At 43.3% G+C, this 22,093-nt stretch overlaps 1 protein-coding gene across 6 annotated transcripts in view; it reads left to right on the forward strand.

The window, feature by feature from the left end:
- Positions 1-22,093, forward strand: part of CNOT1 (CCR4-NOT transcription complex subunit 1) — a 91,048-nt gene that overhangs the window by 64,182 nt on the left and 4,773 nt on the right. For 4 of the 6 annotated variants that reach the window (XM_084644570.1, XM_084644572.1, XM_084644571.1 and 1 more), the window contains 13 exons: positions 6,366-6,506; positions 6,589-6,693; positions 7,720-7,839; positions 8,447-8,638; positions 10,586-10,728; positions 11,388-11,496; positions 11,591-11,760; positions 12,752-13,004; positions 16,578-16,826; positions 17,366-17,529; positions 17,801-17,918; positions 18,448-18,549; positions 19,612-19,785. In XM_084644570.1, the coding sequence (XP_084500696.1) occupies positions 6,366-6,506; positions 6,589-6,693; positions 7,720-7,839; positions 8,447-8,638; positions 10,586-10,728; positions 11,388-11,496; positions 11,591-11,760; positions 12,752-13,004; positions 16,578-16,826; positions 17,366-17,529; positions 17,801-17,918; positions 18,448-18,549; positions 19,612-19,785 (2,040 nt within the window). The remainder of the gene's footprint in view (positions 1-6,365; positions 6,507-6,588; positions 6,694-7,719; positions 7,840-8,446; positions 8,639-10,585; positions 10,729-11,387; positions 11,497-11,590; positions 11,761-12,751; positions 13,005-16,577; positions 16,827-17,365; positions 17,530-17,800; positions 17,919-18,447; positions 18,550-19,611; positions 19,786-22,093) is intronic. The other 2 variants (XM_084644573.1, XM_084644574.1) reach the window with 1 other exon arrangement.

Below are 22,093 nucleotides of genomic sequence, written 5' to 3' on the forward strand. Positions count from 1 at the left end.
TCCCGGGTGAGATCCCTGTGTCTCTCAAAAAGCTATCGCTTGTCCTCACCCCATCAGCTCTTGGTCCTCTTGCAGGACCCTTACTCAATTTACATGTTCTGCCTGCCACAGTTTCCTACTGTTAGGAATTGTCCCGTTCTTGAGGCTCCCCTGGTCTTTCTGGATTCTCCTTGCACATTCCTTCAAAGTGTGACTGCCTAGTATGAGGGGAAAAGTAATGGCATTCCAAGTAGTTGAGGCTCGTATACAATTAAAAGAATGCTCCATTAGGCCCCAGTGAGATCCTGGAGCCTCCTCCCCATCTTGTCAACCTGAGCCTTTGGGTAGTGCCAGTTTGGCACCAGAGTGCTCTAGCTCAGACTCCTGCAGTAGGCCCAGACTCCAAAGGATTGTTTCTCCTCTCCCTCTTGGCACCAAGTGAGATGCTGTGCCCAGGGCTGGGTGCACCAAGAGCTCATGGTGGGGACAGCACCCCTGCTATTGGGAAGTGCTACCGCTCCAAAAGAGTCAATGAAAGGGACCAGGACTGACCCCTGCACCACACATGGGTAGAGGGAGTGTTCATCCCTGGAACACATCATAAGAAAATTCCTGTGCCAAAACTCTCACCCAGTGGATCCACCTGTACCAAAAAGAAAAGGAGTACCAAGACACTCTCCAGCACTCTTTCTATTAAGCCAGTGGTTCTCAAAAGTTCGTATTAGTGACCCCTTTCACACAGCAAGCCTCTGAGTGCAATTCCCCATATAAATTAAAAACACCTTCTTTTATATTAGCACTATAATCGCTGGAGGCGAAGCGGGCTTGGGGTGGAGGCTGACCACTTGCAATCTCCCATGTAATAACCTCGGGACCTCCTGTTTGAGAGCCACTGTATTAGGTCTGAATATGCTCTTCATAGGACCTGGCAGTTTTACACTGTTCCCAAGTCACTGATCCTTTCGGACCAGATGGTATCGGGGGACATCCCTAAATCATTGGCACATCGTTTGCCAGTCCCAAGCACCAGCCATGCTGTCGGCACTTGGATGCTGTCAGTGTACTATTTGCTGGTTACTGTGACCGTTTGAGTGGTCGCTTCGCCAATAGTTGGATAACTCCTATTCCTCAGACGAGCAGAAAGAGATACCAGTGGTTCCCCTGGGTGGTCTGAGTCCAGACACCAGCTCAGACAGTTTCCAGAGGCTCCTAGTTGCCTTCACCCCCTTGTGATCTGCAGTGTTGGGTTAGTGACTAGTAGTACCCTCCTTGGGAACTGACTCGTATCCTTATGATTCCACCGTTTGAGCTCCTGAGGTCTGTACTTTTGAGTCCCTGACTCTGAGGGCACTGGGTGGTGATCTTTGACACTGGTGCCCAGAGGAGCCTCAGTCCTTCCCAGATTGCTTGTTGAGCAGGAACAGCCAGTACAGCTGGAACTGTCAGCAGCACTTTTTTCCTCTCCAGACAAGGCGGTAACATTGGCCTCTTCCTCACCACTGGATGATCCTAGGCAGTATTGGGGACCTATTGAGGAGGATCACAGAAACTCTCTAGAACCCACTAGAAAAGGTTCACAATCTTACTTGTAAACTGGATAGTCTCCAGACTGCAGCTCAGTCCAAGTTGGCACTGCCTGCAAATAAGGCCTGATTAGAGCCCACTAAGACGTGCTGGCATACACCAGCTACCTGTGCCTCAACCCCATTTTGTTCTTTCCCAGGGGGCAGAATATTTCTTTTCCTACTCTATCCAAGCTCCAGGCAGTCAGGGAACAAAACAGGATGCACTAGCATAGGTATACCCCTTTGGACAAAGATTCAAGGAGACTAGAGCTCTTTGGCAAAAACTTTTCATCAGACAGTTTACTGTTCTGCAGAGTGAATGATCAGGCATTAATGTCCAAATAGGATATTAATTACAGTAAACTGTTAGCTTATTAGCAAGCTAATTCTCTCAGAAATGTAGGCCCAAATTCTGGCCATCCTGGACAAAGGGAAACTAGTTGCCAGATCATCTCTCTGGGCATTCCCGATGCAGTGGACTTGGCTTTCTGCCCAGTGGTCACTTCAGTGGTTGAGGCAGGCTTCTTGGTTGCAGTTTTCAGAATTCCCAAGGCAATCAAAGGAACAGTAGAGGATCTCCCCTTCAAGGGTAACAACCTATTGAGCGAGAAGACAGATGAGGAGCTTCACTCCTTCAAGGACTCTTATGCCACCCTCTGCTCTTTGAGGATATATACCCAGGCACTTCATAGGAAATGTTGCAGGCTGCCTTCTCATCAGTACCACCTAGCTGTATAGCCTGAGCTCCCTAAGAAGTGCTAGAGGATACAGCAGAAGAGATAAACCACAACCACTGCCTTCCCCTCTTCAGTCTCACCTGCCTCCTAGGAAGGCACCACCACCCCCTTAGATGGCTGCCTGACATGTTTCTCCTAATGTGGCAGTGTATCGCATCGGACAGATTACTGTTAAGTGTTATCTCTACTAGCTACCTAGAATTCCTTGCTGCCCCCTTCTCCAAACCTCTCTCCCTATCTCTTCAAGGACCCCCCTCTCAGAGCATTCTCAGACAAGAGGTGGGCTCCCTAATCCAGTTAGGGGCAGGAGAGCCTGTACCACCCCCACATGGGGGAAGAACTTTTATTCCAAACACTTCCTCATCCCTAAAAAGAAAGCAGGGCAGGCCTGAAGAGCTATCCTGGACCTTGCAGCTAAATGTCTTCATTCGTTCTTCAAGATTTAAGATAACTACACTGGCCACTGTAATCCCCTCCCTGAACAAAGGCATTTAGTATGTGCCTCTTGATTTGAAGGATGCTTATTTTCATGTAGACCTTCACCCCACACAGAAAAGCTTTCTGTGCATTACAGTGGGCTTAGACCACTTTCAACAGAGTGCCCATTCAGCCTCTTGATAGCCCTAAAGGTTTTTATGAAGGTACTGTCCATGGTAGCAGTGGATATGTGCTGACAAGGCAGCCTAATATTTCCCTACCTAAGTGATTGGCTGCTCAAGGGACAATCATATGAGAAGGCACAGGTACCAGTTGCCTCCTAACCCAACTCTTTCCTTCCTTGGGCTTTCAGGTAAATCTAGAAAAGTCTCCTTTAATCCTTGCACAAGTTATAGAATTACCTTGGGACAGAGGCCCAACTTTGGCTCAGCCCCCAGATGACAGTCCAATTCTACCTGATCCTGGTAGGCTATATGGCCTCATATACCTACATGATCCCCCTTTGCAAGGCTTCACTTATGGTGTCTGCAACCATGCCTGATGACAGTCTACACTTTGAGCAGGGTCTCCCTGGACAAATGAGTCTTGCTTCTGCAGAGCATCTGGCCATCACTCACCTGGTAGGAAAGGAAGGATAGTGTGTGTGGAGGGGTTCACTTTGTTCTCACATCACCCACCAAAGATAGGCAACACACACACGTGACTATACTGCTCAGGGTCTCCAAACTCTGCAGTAGTCCCGATTCTTTGTCTTCTCAAGCTTCAGGCAGTGCATGAAGTGTGCAAGATATTCCTACCCTTCATATGGTCCACATTTGTCCAGATCAGGTGGGACAAGATGACTGTTTTTGTTTTATATAATAAAGGGGAGTGAAGTTTGTCCCACTCTGCCAGGAGGCAATCAAGCTCTGGAACTGGTGCATCACAAGTGGGAGCTGTACTCTTCAGGAGTATTGTATAATTTTCAGCAGTAGGGATTCCCATCCTGGGACCTCTTTGCAATCCAGAGAAACATGTATGCAGCCTATTGCTCTCAAGCTGCCATGGGGCACAATTCCAGAGGGCATGCCTTCCTGATACAGTGGCTGGACTCAAGAAGATCAGGCAGGAAAAGGCAACAGTAATCTTGATGGTGGCCTTGGTGGTGGCCAAGGCAGTTCTAGTTCAGTGTCCTACAGATGGCCTCTGGCCCATATGTACACTTAATGCCTCAGAAAGGAAACAGGATCATCCATCCCAACCCAGCCTCTGTCCATCTGGTAGTCTGGATTTTGTATGGACAACAAATTTTTAGAGAGCATGTTCGCAAAAAGTACAGTCCATCCTCAGTGACAGCAGGAAACCCTCAAGAAGGAAGGGCTATACCGCCATGTAGAACGATTTTTCATTTGGTATCAGCAATGTCACTTATCTTCTGTGAGGAGTCTGCGGTGCCTCTTATCCTGGAGTATCTTCTCTCCTTGAACACATCGGCTGTATCCATTAGTTCACTACTTAGCAGCTATTAATGCTTTTCCTGCTTCAATGGACTACTGCTTGGTTTTCCTCATCCCACAACTGTGAAATTCCTAAAAGGCATTATTAGAACATTTCCTCCAGTATTAAAACCTGGTGCAGTCGGCACATATGAACCTTCAACTTGAACCCATGAACCCCTTATCAGCTCCAAGGTGCTGCCCTGCATCTCTACATTCACACTTTTAGTAAGCATTTTTACCCAGTGCAAGCTTCTGCCAAGGATGCTTCCTTTGTTTCAGCATTCCCGCAATTGTGGTGTGGAAAATTTCCTCACATCCTCCTCTGTGAGCACTATTTGAGAGTTCACCAGCAGTGCCTGCCCAGCATGTGAAGGAAGGAAGGTTACTGCTCTTATTGTAATGTAGTTCTTCAAGATGTGTGGTCCCTATGGGTATTCATGTCCCATTCTCCTTTTCCCTCTGTTCAGATTCTCACTTGATTCATGGCAGAGTAGGAACTGGAGAGGCAGTTGGTCTGCACCACCCTTTATACCCTCGGTTTAGAGCTTGAGGTGTAGGGCACAGGTGCGGACCAATTGAATATTCTTCCGGTCTTAGACGTATAGAGTGTATGCCGGAGTATAGGGAGTCCCATGGGGACCACACATCTTGAAGATCTCCAGTTACTATAAGGTAAGTGATCTTCCTTTTCTGACAGTCTAGCCTTCTTAGAGGTGAGATCACCCATTTCTGTAGACTTGAGTCATAGAAAATTGGATATGATGCAAGCATCCACCTCGAGTTTCATGCTTAAAATAGATACATTGGATTTTTGCCTGCAGATGCTGACAACTCTCTTTTTGGGAGACTGACTCTGTCAATCATGGCTAAAGCTATGATTATCAAAATAACCTGAGCTGGAAAAAAGGATTGATTAATCTCAGAATTTGTGGCAGTTTCTCAGAGTCAGAAGCAGGTAAATCTCTGCATTTACATGGTTTTCTGAATTAAGGGACAGCCAAGGTTTATTTCAGTTTTGCAGAGGCTCACTGCTTGTGTGACACTTTGTACTATCCTTGTTTGTAGAAATCTAAAAGCAGCAAGGATTTCTCTACCCTTGAAGCTACAGGGTATTGAAATAGAATTTTCCTGGATTACAAACTACCTTTACTGTAAAGTTATGCTGTTTAAAAAGATAATATGCAGGTGGTGAACCTTAAATCAGTTGTTAAATCCAGAGTATGTCCCTAGAACGGGTTAGTAAATGCCAATTTTAATATGTAGAGGCAATCTGGTTTTCAGAAAATAGTAGTAAAAAAGGAGTAACTCTGATTTTGTGGGGGAGGAGGAGAGGGAGGGAAGCCGAATGGTTCTGATAGTTTTGACATCTTGTGTATGCTCCTAAACACTGTTACAAAATGTCTCGATTCATAATGCCTTTTCTTGTCTGTCTTGTCTGTCTGAATGTAGCCTAGATTGTGCTGTTGCACACGTAGCATTTCCAAAGGGAAGGGAAAAATACTGTCATTCTAGTTAAGGCTATATTGTATATGAAAATTTGACTGAACCATATTGACATGGTTTTCTGAGGTACTGGGCACCCACATCCTATTACTGCAATGCAAGTTCTGTACCCCTGTAAATAGGTCTGTCTGTGACCTGTATTTCCCATCAGGACACATTAAAGTAGAGCAGTGGTCACTTAGTCTTTCTGGAGATGGAAGCCGTTGACAGATTTACATTTTTAGTCAGTGTTTCACACGCCATTGGAATAAATAGAGCAACTTACTCTGCTAGCTGCAGATGACTTTTTTCTTAGTTTGTGTGGGCCATAGACTATTTAACATGAAGCTTGTTTTCTCCTGCATAGGAACCGACTGCTCTGTCAGCCTAGTACTGATGGGCTTTCTTCCTTAATTCCGCACACTGGAGGTACAGGAGATCCCTCTTGATTTTATTTCTTGATCAAGTTGCTTGTTAGCTCCCCTACCTGCATGGTTTACTGAAAGTTTTGATATAAAATATAAAACATAAAGCATTTAACTTCATGCAAAGTGACTCATGTTCATGAGAACATGCCTGTTTGATACTGGCATTATGTATAGTCAGTGGCTCAAATTTCAAGATTAACTGATGCATTTTACAGTGGAAACTTACAGCCTTCATTAATATACCATTTTTTTTAATAGGCAGCATCCCCACAGCAGAGGGAGATGATGGAGCAGGCAGCTGCACAGTTAGCTCAGGATAACTGTGAATTAGCATGCTGCTTCATTCAGAAGACAGCTGTGGAAAAGGCAGGCCCTGAAATGGACAAGAGGCTGGCAACTGTAAGTATAGAAGTGTCTATTGTTTATGTGAAGCCTCTAGAAGATACCTACTGACAACTTCTCTGTATTATTGCTTTTGCAGGAATTTGAGCTCAGAAAGCATGCTAGACAAGAGGGTCGTCGGTACTGTGATCCTGTTGTATTAACTTACCAGGCTGAACGGATGCCAGAGCAGATCAGATTGAAGGTGAGAACAGACTTGCTGAATTTTAATTTTTGGTGATGTTGCTCTTCTCCCTCTCTTCCTAATCTTAAAACTGCAGGAGGAGGTGGCAACACTTAGCAGATGAGTCTTTATTTCTTTGCCTTGGTCTCATGGTTAATAATCCAACTGCTTAGTAGCTGAAACATATTGTGAAATAAGCTATTCAATTCTCCCCTTCCCTTCCTCTCAACTCTGAGGATATTGTATGTTCCTTCTAGAGCTTGTCTACAGTACTGCTTCAGTGGTGGTGGAGGAAGGTCACTAGAGTGTCTTCCATCTTTCTATTTTTGCTTCTCATCACCTTCTAAGATGACATCTGCTTCACTAAAGCTGCAGACAGTGTTCACAGTGGCAGAAAGAAATGGATAGACTGCATACTTAAGTGCAGCAGCATAGACTGGGGGATTTTCCTGCTTTGCAGTTAAGTAGGGTGTAGGGAATATAGGATTCCCGCCAATCCTGCACTGAACTCTTCCCCAGATGTGTACAGCTTTGAGTTTATGCTCTATAGGTCAGTGGCTCTCAACCTTTCCAGACTACTGTAGTCCTTTCAGGAGTCTGATTTGTCTTGCATATCCCCAGGTTTCACCTCACTTAAACTACTTGCTTACAAAATCAGACCTAAAAATACAAAAATGTCACACACTTGCTGAAAAATTGCTTGCTTTCTCATTTTTGCCATATAATTATAAATCAATGGGAATATAAATATTGTACTTATTTCAGTATATAGAGCAGTATAAACAAGTCACTGTCTGTATGAAATTTTAGTTTGTACTGATTTCGTTAGTGCTTTTTATGTATCCTGTTGTAAATCTAGGCGAATACCTAGATGAGTTGATGTACCTCCTGGAAGACCTCTGTGTACCCCCATGGGTATGCATACTCTTGGTTGAGAGCTACTTCTATAAGTCACTTGATTAGAACTAAAGGGCAAGTTGTGCAATTACAATTTTTCTCCACTGTCAGAGCCAAATAAAGGACTTGCCACTTTTTTTCATTGTAAAGGTTGGTGGTGTGGACCCAAAACAGCTGGCTGTTTATGAAGAGTTTGCACGCAATGTCCCCGGCTTCTTGCCTACCAATGATTTAACCCAGCCCACAGGATTCTTGGCTCAGCCTATGAAGGTACAGATTTCTGTAACTGTGTTGGCTTGAAGATATCAAAGCCATTTTGATGAGCCTTGCAGAGTTTCACATTGATTACCCACTGGTATTCTGGCTTTAATGGCACTTAGAAAACTTTTTTTTTGGAGGGATGTTGATGGCTTCTACAGCCAAATTGAAGGAAACGTAACACCATCCTCACATCATTGTGTGTGTGTTTTGTGTTGAGTTCTGAAATGCTACTCAGGGAACTGAGAGGACTAGATATGTAACTTTTGAGAATGTAATGGATAACAATGCTGGTATTTCTGGGAGCTTGTTAATGGACCAACTTGTAACTAAACTGGCATATTTGGATCGCCTCTGCCAGTTACACAACTTAGTATGCTACCAATATTTGACTGTACATTCAAGTAAAATATCACTAATCAAGCAATTAAATTGGCGTTTGAGTTAGGATTCTTCTTTACGATGCATTTTCTGGTGCCAGAGGTTCTGCTGCAGTCAAAAGATTAATTGGTATTTAATGAATTGTACATACTTGTTTGACTTTTTAAACCCCCCCCCCCCACCCCTCAAGTAATCCTTGCCAAGTCTTACTAAACATGTCCACTTCCTTTTAAAACAGCAAGCTTGGGCTACAGATGATGTAGCACAGATCTATGATAAATGTATGACAGAACTGGAGCAACACCTGCAATCCATACCCCACACCCTGGCCATGAACCCACAAGCTCAAGCCTTACGCAGCCTGTTGGAGGCTGTTGTGGTAGCTCGCAACTCCCGTGATGCGATAGCGGCGCTTGGACTGCTCCAGAAGGTTAGTGTAAACTTCTCCTGTCAGCTAATGTGCAGTTCCGTTTGCTTTTACGACTCCTTTTGCCTGTAGGTTACTTCTTGGCTGGCAGATGCGTAGTTAGAATTGAACAAATGCAGTGGGGAACTACTCGGTGAATTGTATTGAAGGACCACTACTGCCTTTTTCAGATGTTAAGAAATGAAAGAAGCAAAAACAGATTACACGCAAGATGCAGACACTTGACATTATGCCCTCTAGGATGCCAGATTTAGGCAAGTCACCACGAGGAACAAGTTCCAACACTATAGAGGTTCCTCGCTGAGACCCTGCAGCTGGGAGAATTAAGTCTGTGGAACTTAGTTAAGATCAACCAGTCTCTTAATGTGCTTCCAGATCAACTTGGATTCCTTTAAATATGCTCATCAGTACCTTTGAATTGCACCTGGAAGTAAACAAAACAAATCAGTGCTGAGCACAGGGGGCTATACTCCTAAACAGAATTGGCTGTGATGAGACAGCTGCATTCTGCAATAATTGAAACATCAAGGATTACTACTAAGTAGAGCATATTACATTACTCCTAACCTAGGGTCTGAGCATGGTATGTATGGCTTTATAGTGATGAGTGTCTAGAGATGACAAATGCAGAAGAATCTTGCAAGCTCTGTGTGGAAACTAGTATTAGACACTCGGTGCCACTGCTCTTTTACAATCCAGGAACAGTGATGGAGCCAAAAGTGCTAAAAGCTGAAAACCAGTGTGAAAGATAGTTTTACGTCCTCAGGAGGTGGTGTGGACACCCTCTACTGGTTTTTGTCTTGACTAGGTCTTGGCAGGAGCCTAGACTGCACCTTGATCAGCTAAATTGATCTACAACAGGGGTGGGCAAACTACAGCCCAGGGCTACATCCAACCCTTCAGATGTTTTTAATCTGGCCCTCAAGTTCCCGCCAGGGACTCGCCACTGCTTCCAGGAGCAGTGTGATGTCCTCCTCCGTGGGGCAGCCAGAGGGCTCCATGTGCTGCCCCCAGTCCCAAGTGCCTCCCTGCAGCTCCCATTGGCCAGGAACCACGGCCAATGGGAGCTGCAGAGGTGGCGCCTGCGGATGGGGCAGTGCACAGAGCTGTCTGGCTGCGCCTCCACACAGGAACCAGAGAGGGGACATGCCACTGTTTCTGGGAGCTCCTTGAGGTAAATGCTGCCTGGAGCCTGCACCCCAACCCCTTCCTGTGCCCCAACCCTCTGCCCCAGTCTGGAGCCCCTTCCCACACCCCGAACTCCTCATTTCTGGCCCCACCCCAGAGCCCTCACCTCTTCCCGCACCCAACCCCCAATTTCATGAGCATTCCTGGCCTGCCATACAATTTCCATACCCAGATGTGGCCCTTGGGCCAAGAAGTTTGCCCTCCTCATGTAATGCAGGATATCAGCTTGTAGATCAGGGGTGGGCAAAGTTTTTTAGGACTGGCTTAGATAACTTGTGTTTAAACCTCACCTGAACTGGTCAGGTCTACTAATGTAGACCATCTGAATGCTTACTTCTATCAACAGGTATAACTTCTCTCCCAGTTTTTCATCCACATTCTTATCTGAGCCAGACATAGAATTTGACTCTAGAACCTGGGTTTGATGAAAAGACATTGGCTTATTGATGTTGCAGCCCAAAGAGTTGCAATTTTTTTCTTATTGTTTAGTGTTTATATAAAATCATTGCAGAATACTTTGTTAAAACCTTTGTGGAGAATGAGCAGTTAACTAAATGCCCTCCATGTGGTAAACTTATATAAGACCTTTCCGGATATTCTAGCATTATGACCAGAGATCACTGGTTTTTGGATAGTATTGCAGCTGCCACATTTTAAGGTTAACTGGTTTTGGAGAAAAGTACTTAAAGTTCATTGATTTTCAGGAGGCAGTAGTGAAGGACTGGGTTTTCCATATGTGCTGACCAGCTGCTTCTCTTCTAGGCTGTTGAGGGCTTACTGGATGCCACCAGTGGTGCGGATGCTGACCTCCTGCTCCGCTACCGTGAGTGTCACTTACTTGTACTAAAAGCTCTGCAGGATGGCCGTGCCTATGGGTCTCCATGGTGTAACAAGCAGATCACCAGGTCAGTAATGGGAGGAAGAGAACACTTGTTTGAATACCTCATACCTTGTCCTCTAGTCTTGTTGAGTTACCATATGTGATTCCAGAACACTTGTGTGTAAAATGGTGTAACTGTACAAAAGACTAACTCCTACATAATTTGTCACTTCCCATTTGTCTTGAACTAAAACTAGGTGTCTAACTATTGCTCCTTTGCCCAAGAGGTTGATAGGAAGCTACTTTTTTTATTAAAAGGTTTAAAACATACCTCAGGCGTGACAGGTTTATCACTTTTTTTTTTTATATAGAGAATCTAATTTTAATAAGTCGTCTTCATGTTGATGTGTTTCTATTAGAGACTGATTCCAGGAGTGCTTGGTAGGTAGACATGTAATTTTCCATGCTTTGGAAATAGAGCTTCATCGGTTCAGTGTAAAAAGCCTTTTAAAAAGGACTGATGACTAGAGCTAAGATGTGGCAAAGCTTTAGACTGCTCTGTGATGCAGTTGAGACTGTTCTTAAGCTCAAACACTAACTTGGTGAACCCTGTAGAGGAGATCGCTGTTAGAGTTGAACAATAAATCAATGTCTCAAATCTATAGCTGTCTTGAGGTATCACATTTTTCTAATAAGTGCAGCTAGGCTAAACAAGCATGTCTTAAAAAGGTGTAATATTTATAGATGCTTGATTGAATGCCGGGATGAGTATAAGTACAATGTAGAAGCTGTGGAGCTGCTAATCCGCAATCACCTTGTTACCATGCAGCAGTACGATCTTCACTTGGCACAGGTAAGAGTTTTTTTCCTTTTGAACACACTTCATGTAAGCAGTTCATTAAAGGATTTACACTTCATATTCTTGACTACATTTTCCATCTTGGCAGTCAATGGAGAATGGCTTGAACTACATGGCAGTGGCATTTGCCATGCAGTTGGTGAGGATCTTGTTGGTGGATGAGAGGAGTGTAGCCCATGTAACAGAGGCAGATCTGTTCCACACCATTGAGACTCTGATGAGGATTAATGCTCACTCCAGAGGGAATGCTCCAGAAGGGTGAGACTGAAATACTGGTCAAATACTGAACTTCTCTAAGGTGCTCAATACTGATCTGATTTAAAATTGTTTAAAACTGTACTCTTTTTGCATATTCTGACTTAAACTTCCTCTCAGACACATTTCTGCACTAGATTAATCTACTTCTGTCTTGATATCACTGGTGTAGTTGTCCCCACCTGAAACTCTTCTATATTTAGATTGGTAGCCGTGTTAGTCTGTATCAGCAAAAATAACAAGGAGTCCTTGTGGCACCTTAGACTAACGCATTTAAACTTTTGCACAAAAACCTATGTGCACTTCAGAAAAGCAACTGCAACGAGGCTTGCTTTCTCGGGGTGGACAAAAAGCTCTGTTCACTAGATTCTCAGTGTCTAAGTTGGTTAGTCTCTCACTCAGCCATTTTAGGTTTGTCTAGATTAGATTAGGCAGAGACTGGCAGAGAATAAACCTGTATTAGCGAACATGTGGTCTCTAACCCAACCTACCTTTTTTCATCCTCAACAACCTTTCTGTTGCTGCAGCCAAGTAACTCCTGGCTTGCTCTGATGGTCTGAGATCTTGCATAAGGAACACTTTCAGTGCCGCCTACTCTGCTGTCACCGATCTGGGTACTAGGCCGTGGCATCTGTCACTGGTCCCTCTCCTCCTAAGGGCCCCACTAATCCATAGGAAGTAGAACTCCCATCCTGTGATGGGAAGGATGGCTCTGTCAAAACACTCAAGTTCGGGGAGTAGGGCTGGGCTTCAAAATTTGACTTTCCCTAAAAATGAGTTGATTTTTGATTGTACAGGGACGCTACGGGGTAAAGCTCCTTCCAGATAATTGTATTACATGTAGCACAATGAGACTAATATAAGGTATCAGAAGGGCAGTTGCTAAATGGTTTACAATATGCTTTTAATTTATTCTCAATAGCTTCTCATTTACATGCTGTTCCCAAAAATAAAATGTATAGGACTAATTCTTAATTTGGGTCTGTTTGACTAGATTACCCCAGTTGATGGAAGTGGTCCGATCCAACTATGAAGCAATGATTGATCGTGCTCATGGAGGCCCTAACTTCATGATGCATTCTGGGATCTCCCAAGCCTCTGAGTATGATGATCCACCAGGCCTGAGGGAGAAGGCAGAGTATCTACTGAGGGAATGGGTGAATCTCTACCATTCAGCTGCAGCTGGCCGTGACAGTACCAAAGCTTTCTCTGCGTTTGTTGGACAGGTAGAGCTTTTGGAAAGAAAGGTGCTTTTTATTCAACATAAGTAGGGTGTGATGCCCTCCATGTTAAAGCACAGTGTTATGTACCAGTGTTAAACATCCTTTTGAAGTTTTCATGAGTATGACTATCAAAATTCTGTCTATCTTATCTGCTATGGCATGTTTTTCTAATCACTGATGATAGACACTTTAGTGGAAAATCTCTCCTCCCTTCAGTGATTGTTGTTCCAATTCAGTTACCACAGCAACAAATTGTCAGTGCGGGTTGTGATTCTACTGAGTAAATCTGGCAGAAGGAGAGCTGCTATTGAGACAGATCTTGGTAATAGCTGCGTCAAACGAAATTTGGCTTAACATTGCTTCTCCCCTACACTTAGCAGAAACTGTGTGGCAAAGTCAGTCTAGAGAAACCAATGTCTGGTGGGTGGAAGTGCATCTGATTGCCTTGTCCTACCTGAACAGGAAACACCTTCAATTTTTATCCACTGTTTTTGGAGGAAACTGTTAAACTGGATGGGTTAAAATGGTTTCTAAACTTAGACAGTATAAATGCCATTCCTCTTGCTTCTACTTTAACACGCATGACTACAGGGTTTGCCTGAAGAGATGGAACTCTATCCACTTGGGTGGGAGTAGGATGGGGATTGCAGTGAAGAGAAGTGGGAATTAAGTAGCCCAGTGTTTCTACTGACCTTCGTTCTTTGGGTATGGACAAAAATGCAGCCGTTCGACATATGTTGTAAACTGATGGCAGCAAGACTTATGCTATAATGGAATTTGCAGTTAACAGCTGCACTTGCTACAAAGTCAACTTAGCCATGGCTGCAAGGAGAGGAAGTTCCCAGTTTACTCTGTAGATTGATTGCTGATATCACTTCCCCCTTCAAAACTATAAGCAGTGAGAACCTAGATAGTCCACAGAAGACTGATGAGCCACAAAGCAACAGCTATATGAAATCTAAACTGGAGTTCAGGTGTTTCTCTGAGAGGCCAGGGCAAGTGGAATGGAGCCTAGCTAAGGGGTATTGCTTTCTTTATCCATCTATTTGGGTCAGCTCTAACTCGAAGCCCCCCCATTCTTTCTTGATGTGAATAATCTAGTCTAGCTTGTAACCTTTTAGACTTGAGAGAGGCTGACATGCATTGCCAGTTGCAGTTCTCAGACTTCCGGTCCTCTCTTCAGTCTGGCTTCAGGCCAGGTCATGGCACAGATGGCCCTAGATTAGTCAGTGTTTTCCTTGTGAGGGATGGGAACTAAATTCATAGTCACTATTTGATCAGCTACTTTCATTACTGATGCCTGTGAAGTATTGCTGATGTAGCTATGAACTCTGACAGGCATAAAAGGATCACTTATGTGGCTCCTTTTTTGTATGAGGGGACCAAGAAACTAGTATGCTTTGCTCTTTTTCCCCTGAGTGCTTTTGTGTGACGTATAGAAAGGTACCTACTTTTCTTGGCTTATGTGGGGCTATTGAAAATGCAGCTCAATCACATCACTATCTTCACTTTAAGTCAGCTCTATATCTCCTTTTTATTGGCTCCAGGTGGTGGAGCCTCTTTGCTTCCCTGGTTTCTACAAGAGATTGAGGGCTGTATGAGCACTAGGAGGCTGAAACTCCTGGCAGGCCCTTGACTGTAAGATTCTATTCTCCACACTGGTCTAATGCAACAAGCATTTTGTAATCTTTTCTCTTTCCTTGTGGTGGTGGTGGTGGTGGTGCAGTATGGGTAAAAACAAATCGTGCACAACCTGGGCTACTCCATACACCCTCTAGGGAAGGGACCTCACTACCCTCCCTGCAGCCTAGACGATCCCCTTTCCCTGCACCAAAACATGTTTGTTTGAGTGAGGCAGATAACCCTATGTAAAAACCCTCTAGCCCATAAAAGAGCAACTACATAGTTTATAGTAATGTCTCGCTTTCTGGCTGGCTGTAAATACTATATGGTGATCTTTATAAAGATGGATACTGTATATGTTGCAACTTGCACCTATATTGATTTTTGTTTTTGTTTAACTTTCTCTTGTTGCCTTGCCATCACAGTTGGTCTTTAGGGAGAGTAAATTATGTTGTGTATGCTCTTTCTGCTTCTTGTCATATAACAACCCTTTATGGGTCTTGTACATGACGCTTTGTAGCATGTTTCTCTACCTCTTGTCTCCACTCTCCATGAGCTATTTCAGTCCCACTTCTGCCCCCTTAATGAACAATAAGAAAATGGCTACTTTACACTCTGAAATTTTAGGCTACTTTACACTCTGAACAAATTTCATTAGGGCTGCTAGATATTTCATAAGTCTTTATTTGGAAAGGTTTGGAATAACTGAAAGCTTTTTGAAATGCTTTGCTGTAGTCTTGACTTTTTCCTTAAGTTACATGAGACCAAAAGGAGCTCTGGTAATAATTGGACAAGGGGATAGGGCTCAAAACAGTCTGTCTGCTTTCATTAAATACTATCGCCTCTTCCCCAACGCCTCCTTAAATCGGGAAGGAGCACGTCTTACAACAAAGCAGGCATGTGCCTTCACTTTTCCAAAGCCACTTCATAAGTTCTAAAAGCTTCCCCAGAAAGTTTAACATGGCTACTCATGCCAGTTTCACTGCAGTAGAATTTCTGCTGCTTTTAAGTACGCTGTCAGCATGGCTGTAGCAACTTCCAAAAAGGTTTGTTCAAGAACTGCAAAGTTGGTGTCCACTACTAATCTGAATCTGGGGGGGATAGCTCAGTGGTTTGAGCATTGGCCTGCTAAACCCAGGGTTGTGAGTTCAGTCCTTGAGGGCCATTTAGGGATCTTGGGCAAAAATTGGGGATTGGTCCTGCTTTGAGCAGGGGGTTGGACTAGATGATGACCTGAAGTCCCTTCCAACCCTGGTATTCTAGAATTCTGTGATGCTAATAGCTTACTCCTGTTTAACCTTGTACTTTGGTAACAAACCCAAAAGAGATTTTTATCTAGAGATATGGGCACTGGCCATTGAAACTGTGTAGAGTTTAGCATTCCTTTTGGCATGTTATGTTCCTATGAAAAAATTTATCTTCCTTAACAGGTGAAGTACAGTATCCCACTATGACTTAACAAGTAGATTTGTAGCACTATAATCCAACAAGGCATCAGGCAAACTTTACCAACCCCAATAACTGATGCAATCTGTAGGCTCCTAAAGGTGAGGCAACTTGAACTCTTGCTTCCACTCTTCTCCTTCCAAGGCTTAAGCCACCAGTAGCAGAGGAAGGATACTGCTGCACTGACAGTGAACCACACTTCATCAGCTCTGTTGATGGTTGAAAAGTAGGATTGCGTGGTTTTTTCCCTCAATTTAGAAGCAGGTGCCATTGATAAAGTACTTTTATGTAGGCGCACAGCTTTAACTCTCTAGCTGTTCCCATTTGCTTTAGAAACATCTGTTTTGGGGTAAATGAAGGAGGTAATCTGCTGCCTGTTTCTTTTTATAGAGGTAGCTGAGTTACATCCATGTTGCATGGCAGATGAATTATCATAAAATGTTACTTGTTTGCTTCAGTATAACAGTGAAGTTTTTTTTTAATTACCATATTCTGTAGTTCTGAGGGTTTTTCTTGTCCTTGTAATAGATGCACCAGCAAGGAATCCTGAAAACGGATGACCTGATAACTCGGTTCTTTCGTCTTTGCACTGAAATGTGTGTTGAAATCAGCTATCGTGCTCAAGCTGAGCAGCAGCACAATCCTGCCGCCAATCCCACCATGATCAGAGCCAAGTGCTACCACAACCTGGATGCCTTTGTGCGGCTTATCGCACTGCTAGTGAAGCACTCTGGGGAGGCAACCAACACTGTCACAAAGATCAACCTGCTGAACAAGGTTGGAAATCTTCCCTCTTCCAAGCAGTACTTGGCATACTTAGATTACATAACCTGATGTATTTCTGCTTATGAGCTAATGCATAGGCCTTAACTTGGGGCGGGGCAGACTGTCTGAGATGGGAACTAAACTTTCAGATGACTCTTAAAATGGAGTATAGGCAGGACTGCAGGCAAAGCCAGGTAGCTTTCTCCGTGATACAGAACCTTTGACCAATGTCAAACATGGTATCTGTCGTCTTTGTTGCTGAAAAGGCCAATGCAGCCAGATTTTAAAAATGAACATAAAGTGCCCCAGATACAAAAAATAGCTTAAGGCTGAAACTTACAATAAATACCATTTGGTTGAGTGAGAACTCGGATCTGTTTTGTGAGGCTGAGCTGCACGCTTAATGGACAATAATCAATGTGATGCGCTCCGGTTACCAAAATGGCTTTCAGCTCTTCATAGGTACTCTGAATGCAGGCTTTGACTGTAGTGAAATGGTTTGTACAATTGACACATTAAAAACAGTGAAGCTTGTTGATTCATTTCTTTAGGTTCTTGGTATAGTGGTGGGAGTTCTCCTCCAGGACCATGATGTTCGGCAGAGTGAATTTCAGCAGCTTCCTTACCACCGCATTTTCATCATGTTGCTGTTGGAATTAAATGCTCCTGAACACGTGCTGGAGACCATCAACTTCCAGACCCTTACAGCCTTCTGGTACGTACTTCTGAATGAATGGCTGTTGCAGAGAACTTAAGCATTCCACTAGGGTGAGGACTTGGATTTAAAAGTAACTTGACCGCTCCATAGTGGCAGCTCTGATCATTTTTGTAACCATTAATATCCTGTATTGTCTAATTCATTATTAATGGAGGTTATTAGTAAAACAGACACTAATGTCTTATGCACTACATACATTCTCTCTCAACATTTGTGAAAACAAGTCTTACCGCTGTGCGCTCTTAATCACCTTTAACTTTTCTTTCAGTAACACATTTCACATCCTGAGGCCTACAAAAGCTCCAGGTTTTGTTTATGCCTGGCTGGAACTGATCTCCCATCGGATATTTATTGCGAGAATGCTGGCACATACACCACAGCAGAAGGTGTGGCTGCAGTTTATCTTCCATAAATTATAAAACTCTTACTGAGAAGGCTGCTTAACTGATTTGATGCTGTTTCACTTTTTTTAGTGCATTATTTGTATGTCTTCACATGTAGTTTTCTGTATTCATGATAACTACATGGAGGGGAGACGGACTGGGGAATTTTGTAAATAAGGGTTTCCACTGTAAACCAAATCATCAAATTTACCACAAGCTTTCTGTCACTGTCAGAGGTTGTATTGGTCATTGCTTTCCATGTCACTTAAGCATAGCATGCTTGGTGCTATACAAAACATAGAGGAAGACTTTTCTTAAATACACATTCCAGGTAACCCTGAGGCCCTCAGAAAACTGGAGCTGTACTGTAGTCGTTGACTAGTCGTAGTGCAAATGATCATTTCAAACTTAGACGGGGATATGTCTAAACATGATGTATCTCTATCTGACTCTGCTTTTTACCAAACTGTAACAATCTAGGTTTAATTGCTTTTGTTTATACGTTACTTATGTGGTGGTTTTCTCTTGGCAGGGTTGGCCTATGTATGCCCAGCTGCTAATTGATCTCTTCAAGTACTTGGCTCCTTTCCTTAGAAATGTGGAACTCACTAAACCTATGCAAATTCTCTACAAGGTAAACAGTATTGGCTGATGCAGGTATTTTCCAGGAAAGCACTTTGAAGATGGGTTAGAGTGCACAGGAAAGCAACTTATTTTTGTTAGCTGAATATAAATGACTGACTATCTTTTGTGAATTAGAGGTTAATTTAAGTACAGTTTAGGTATTTACACTGGTCAAGAAATCAGTGCTTGACTGTTAATCACAGGTAACTGATCAGAGGTTGATAGTATTACCTGTTTCTAGCAGGAAGTAATCTGTTCTAATGTCATGGATGATGGTGAACAGAAATTCTTGCAAAAACAAACCTTGTAGATCTTAATCTAACTACAACTATATTTTGTAAAACATTAACTAATTTCCTCTCATCTCAGAGTCTTGAGTTAGTAGCCCTTCTACTGTGGGAGTAGAAGATGTATATTCCTACAGCACTGCATTGAATAACTCCCATTTTCCCCCCCCCCCCTTTTTAGGGAGACCTACTTGAAATCTCATTGCTTACATTTTTTGGTCTTTTTTTTTAAAAATAGTTTCGGGTGCGACTGATGTACAGGGGTAGGTGTCACACAGAAACATGCTTTGTTTAATAAAAAAAAAAAAATTTTGATGGCAAATTCAGGGACCGCTCTAGTACTTGAAACTATTACTAACTTTTTAAAATGGACTAGATTTCAAGTAAGTCCTTCTAAAAGATATTCTTTTCATCCTATTTTCAACAATTCTCCCAAAGACAAGAGTACCAAGATGAAATAGTAATGACCAGTGGGTGGGTGAGATTCTGTGGCCTGCGTTGTGCGGCAGGTCGGACTAGATGATCATAATGGTCCCTTCTGACCGTAGTATCTATGAATCTGTAAGCTGAAACTTTGCTGTAAGACACTGGAGACCAGGGAATGGATTTGTCTGCTAAACACTGGCTGCTTAAACTCATTACCAGGAAGAAGAAACTTTTTGATTACATGATGCGTCAGGAGGGAAAAGGCCTCCCCCTTTCTGCTTGTCTGGCTGTGGTACAGTTGCTGTTGGGGGAAGCTCAGAACCTGCTAATTACATGCCCCATTCCTTTGTCTTTTGTAGGGCACTCTGCGTGTGTTGCTGGTCTTATTGCATGATTTCCCAGAATTCCTTTGTGACTACCACTATGGGTTCTGTGATGTGATCCCACCAAACTGTATCCAACTAAGGAATCTGATCCTGAGTGCCTTCCCACGTAACATGAGGCTTCCAGATCCTTTCACTCCCAACCTAAAAGTACGTAGCACGCTGTCTCAAACTATCACACATAAGGAAACAATGGGAAACGTTATTGCATGGCTTCTTTTAAATCTAATATGAAAGGGAGTGAAACTTCAGAAACAAAGTCCTATTTTGATAAACACAACAATCTAGAAGTTCCTAAGGTATGTAACACTTTGGATATGCAATTAATCATTGGAATTAGTTAAGTAAAATAGCCTGTTATAATTGCAGGCTTCAGAGTAGAAGCCATGTTAGTCTGTATTTGCAAGAAGAAAAGGAGCTGTAGCTCACGAAAGCTTATGCTCAAATAAATTTTAGTCTCTAAGGTGCCACAAGTCCTCCTTTTCTTTCTGTTATAATTATAACTTGGTATAATAGTCTTTAATTGACATTGCTGTAGCACTCAGTGTGCTAGAGACTTTCCAGAGAGAGAGAGAGAGAAACTCAGTCCTCATCCTGTAGAACATAAGTACAAGACCCTGGCCCTGCAATCGGATCCACGTGGATAGACAGCTGCACATGTGTGGTGCTTCACTGATGCCAGTGGATCTTTGCATGGCTGCAGGGGTCTGCCTGTATGGATCCAATTGCAGGATCAGGTCCTTTGGCTTTCTTAGCTCAGCTGAGGAGCATTAAACAGGAAGCTGGATTTCTCACAGTAAAATACCATAAGGGTTTTAGATATGAAAATCTGAAGCAAATAGAGGCTTTTTTGATCATGCTTGACTACTAAACACTGGAGCAAAGATATTGAGGCCACCACTTAAGACCAGTGGAGGTATGATACTGGGATTAATGCCCCCTTCTCTAGCATTCCAGTGTTATGTACTACACTAGTTTACCTCCTGTTCGCTTATCTGTGAAACCACTGACTACTTTGGCAGTCTTCCATATTGGTTCAGTATGTTCTTTTTCTTAAAGGAAGAAAGTCAGTAAAACAGAGCTCAACTGACAACTTACACTTCATTTCTTGGTCTGGTTTCTAGAAGTTGGAGGTATACAGTATATTTCATCTACCCTGGTGTATGCTTGGCTGGAATCCAGTTGAGCAACCAGTGAAAAGAGCAATTGTCCTCTCTATTGGATCAAAAAAATGAAGTGCTCTCTGTATGGTGTACTTATGACTCTTCTCAAAATACACATTAGTTACTTGCTGTCTCCAGTAATTTTTTTTAGATCAGCCATTCTGAAGTGTCATAAACTTTAACAGAATTACTGCTTTGGCCTATTTAAATCCTGAAGACCATAGTCTTCTAATCCACATAATGGGTACAGCTGCAGCAGTGAGAGTTTCCCCACAAGTCCCAGTGTGCCCTCGTTGCCAAGGCCAATGGCATATTGGGCTGTATTAGTAGGAGCGCTGGCAGCAGATCAAGGCAAGTGATTATTGCCTTCTATTCGACACTGGTGAGGCCAAACCTGGAGTATTGTCAAGTTTTGGTCGCCCACTGCAGAAAGGATGTGGACAAATTGGAGAAAGTCCAGCGGAGGGCAATGAAAATGATTAGGGGGCTGGGACACATGACTTAGGAGGAGAGGCTGAGGGAACTGGGCTTATTTAGTCTGCAGAAGAGAAGTGAGGGGGGATTTGATAGCAGCCTTCAACTACCCGAAGGGGGTGGGGGTTCCAAAGAGGATGGAGCTCGGCTATTCTCAGTGGTGGCAGATGACAGAACAAGGAGCAATGGTCTCAAGTTGCAGTGAGGGAGGTCTAGGTTGGATATTAGGAAACACTGTTTCACTGGGAGGGTGAAGCACTGGAATGGGTTACCTAGGGAAGTGGTGGAATCTTCATCCTTAGAGGTTTTAAAGGCCTGGCTTGACAAAGCCTTGGCTGGGATGATTTAGTTGGTGTTGGTCCTGCTTTGAGCAGGGGGTTGGACTGGAAGAGACTTCAGGAGTCATCTAACTAATATTCTGTGATCCCTTACTGCATGAACCACCTCTAGAAGTGGTAGGAGTTACGTTTTTTAATGGCCCGTTTTTGTTTTAGTCTTCCTTGTTGAGACTGCAGAAAAGAGAACTGAATGTGGATGGCAGTTTTTGATGTGGGAGCTAGAACAAGACTTCCAAATCCACTTCACACAGATATCCATCATGGTCTTTGAATGCTACCAGTCTGGGCTGATTTCAGACAGTTGATTTAGAGTGGCCACGCTGTGTATCCCATTATCAGTCTTATGACCTACCCAGTCTTCAGCAATTTGTAAGTGACATCAGATTAAGAAACCAGCTATTCTGAAGTCTGAAAACTAAGATACAGAGCTCCAGCCCTGCACCAGGCGAATTGAATTTCATGTTATACCTTCTGATATAAAAA

This window comes from Lepidochelys olivacea, assembly GCF_965140295.1.
Source record: "Lepidochelys olivacea isolate rLepOli2 genome assembly, chromosome: 12".
Classification (NCBI taxonomy): Eukaryota; Metazoa; Chordata; order Testudines; family Cheloniidae; genus Lepidochelys; species Lepidochelys olivacea.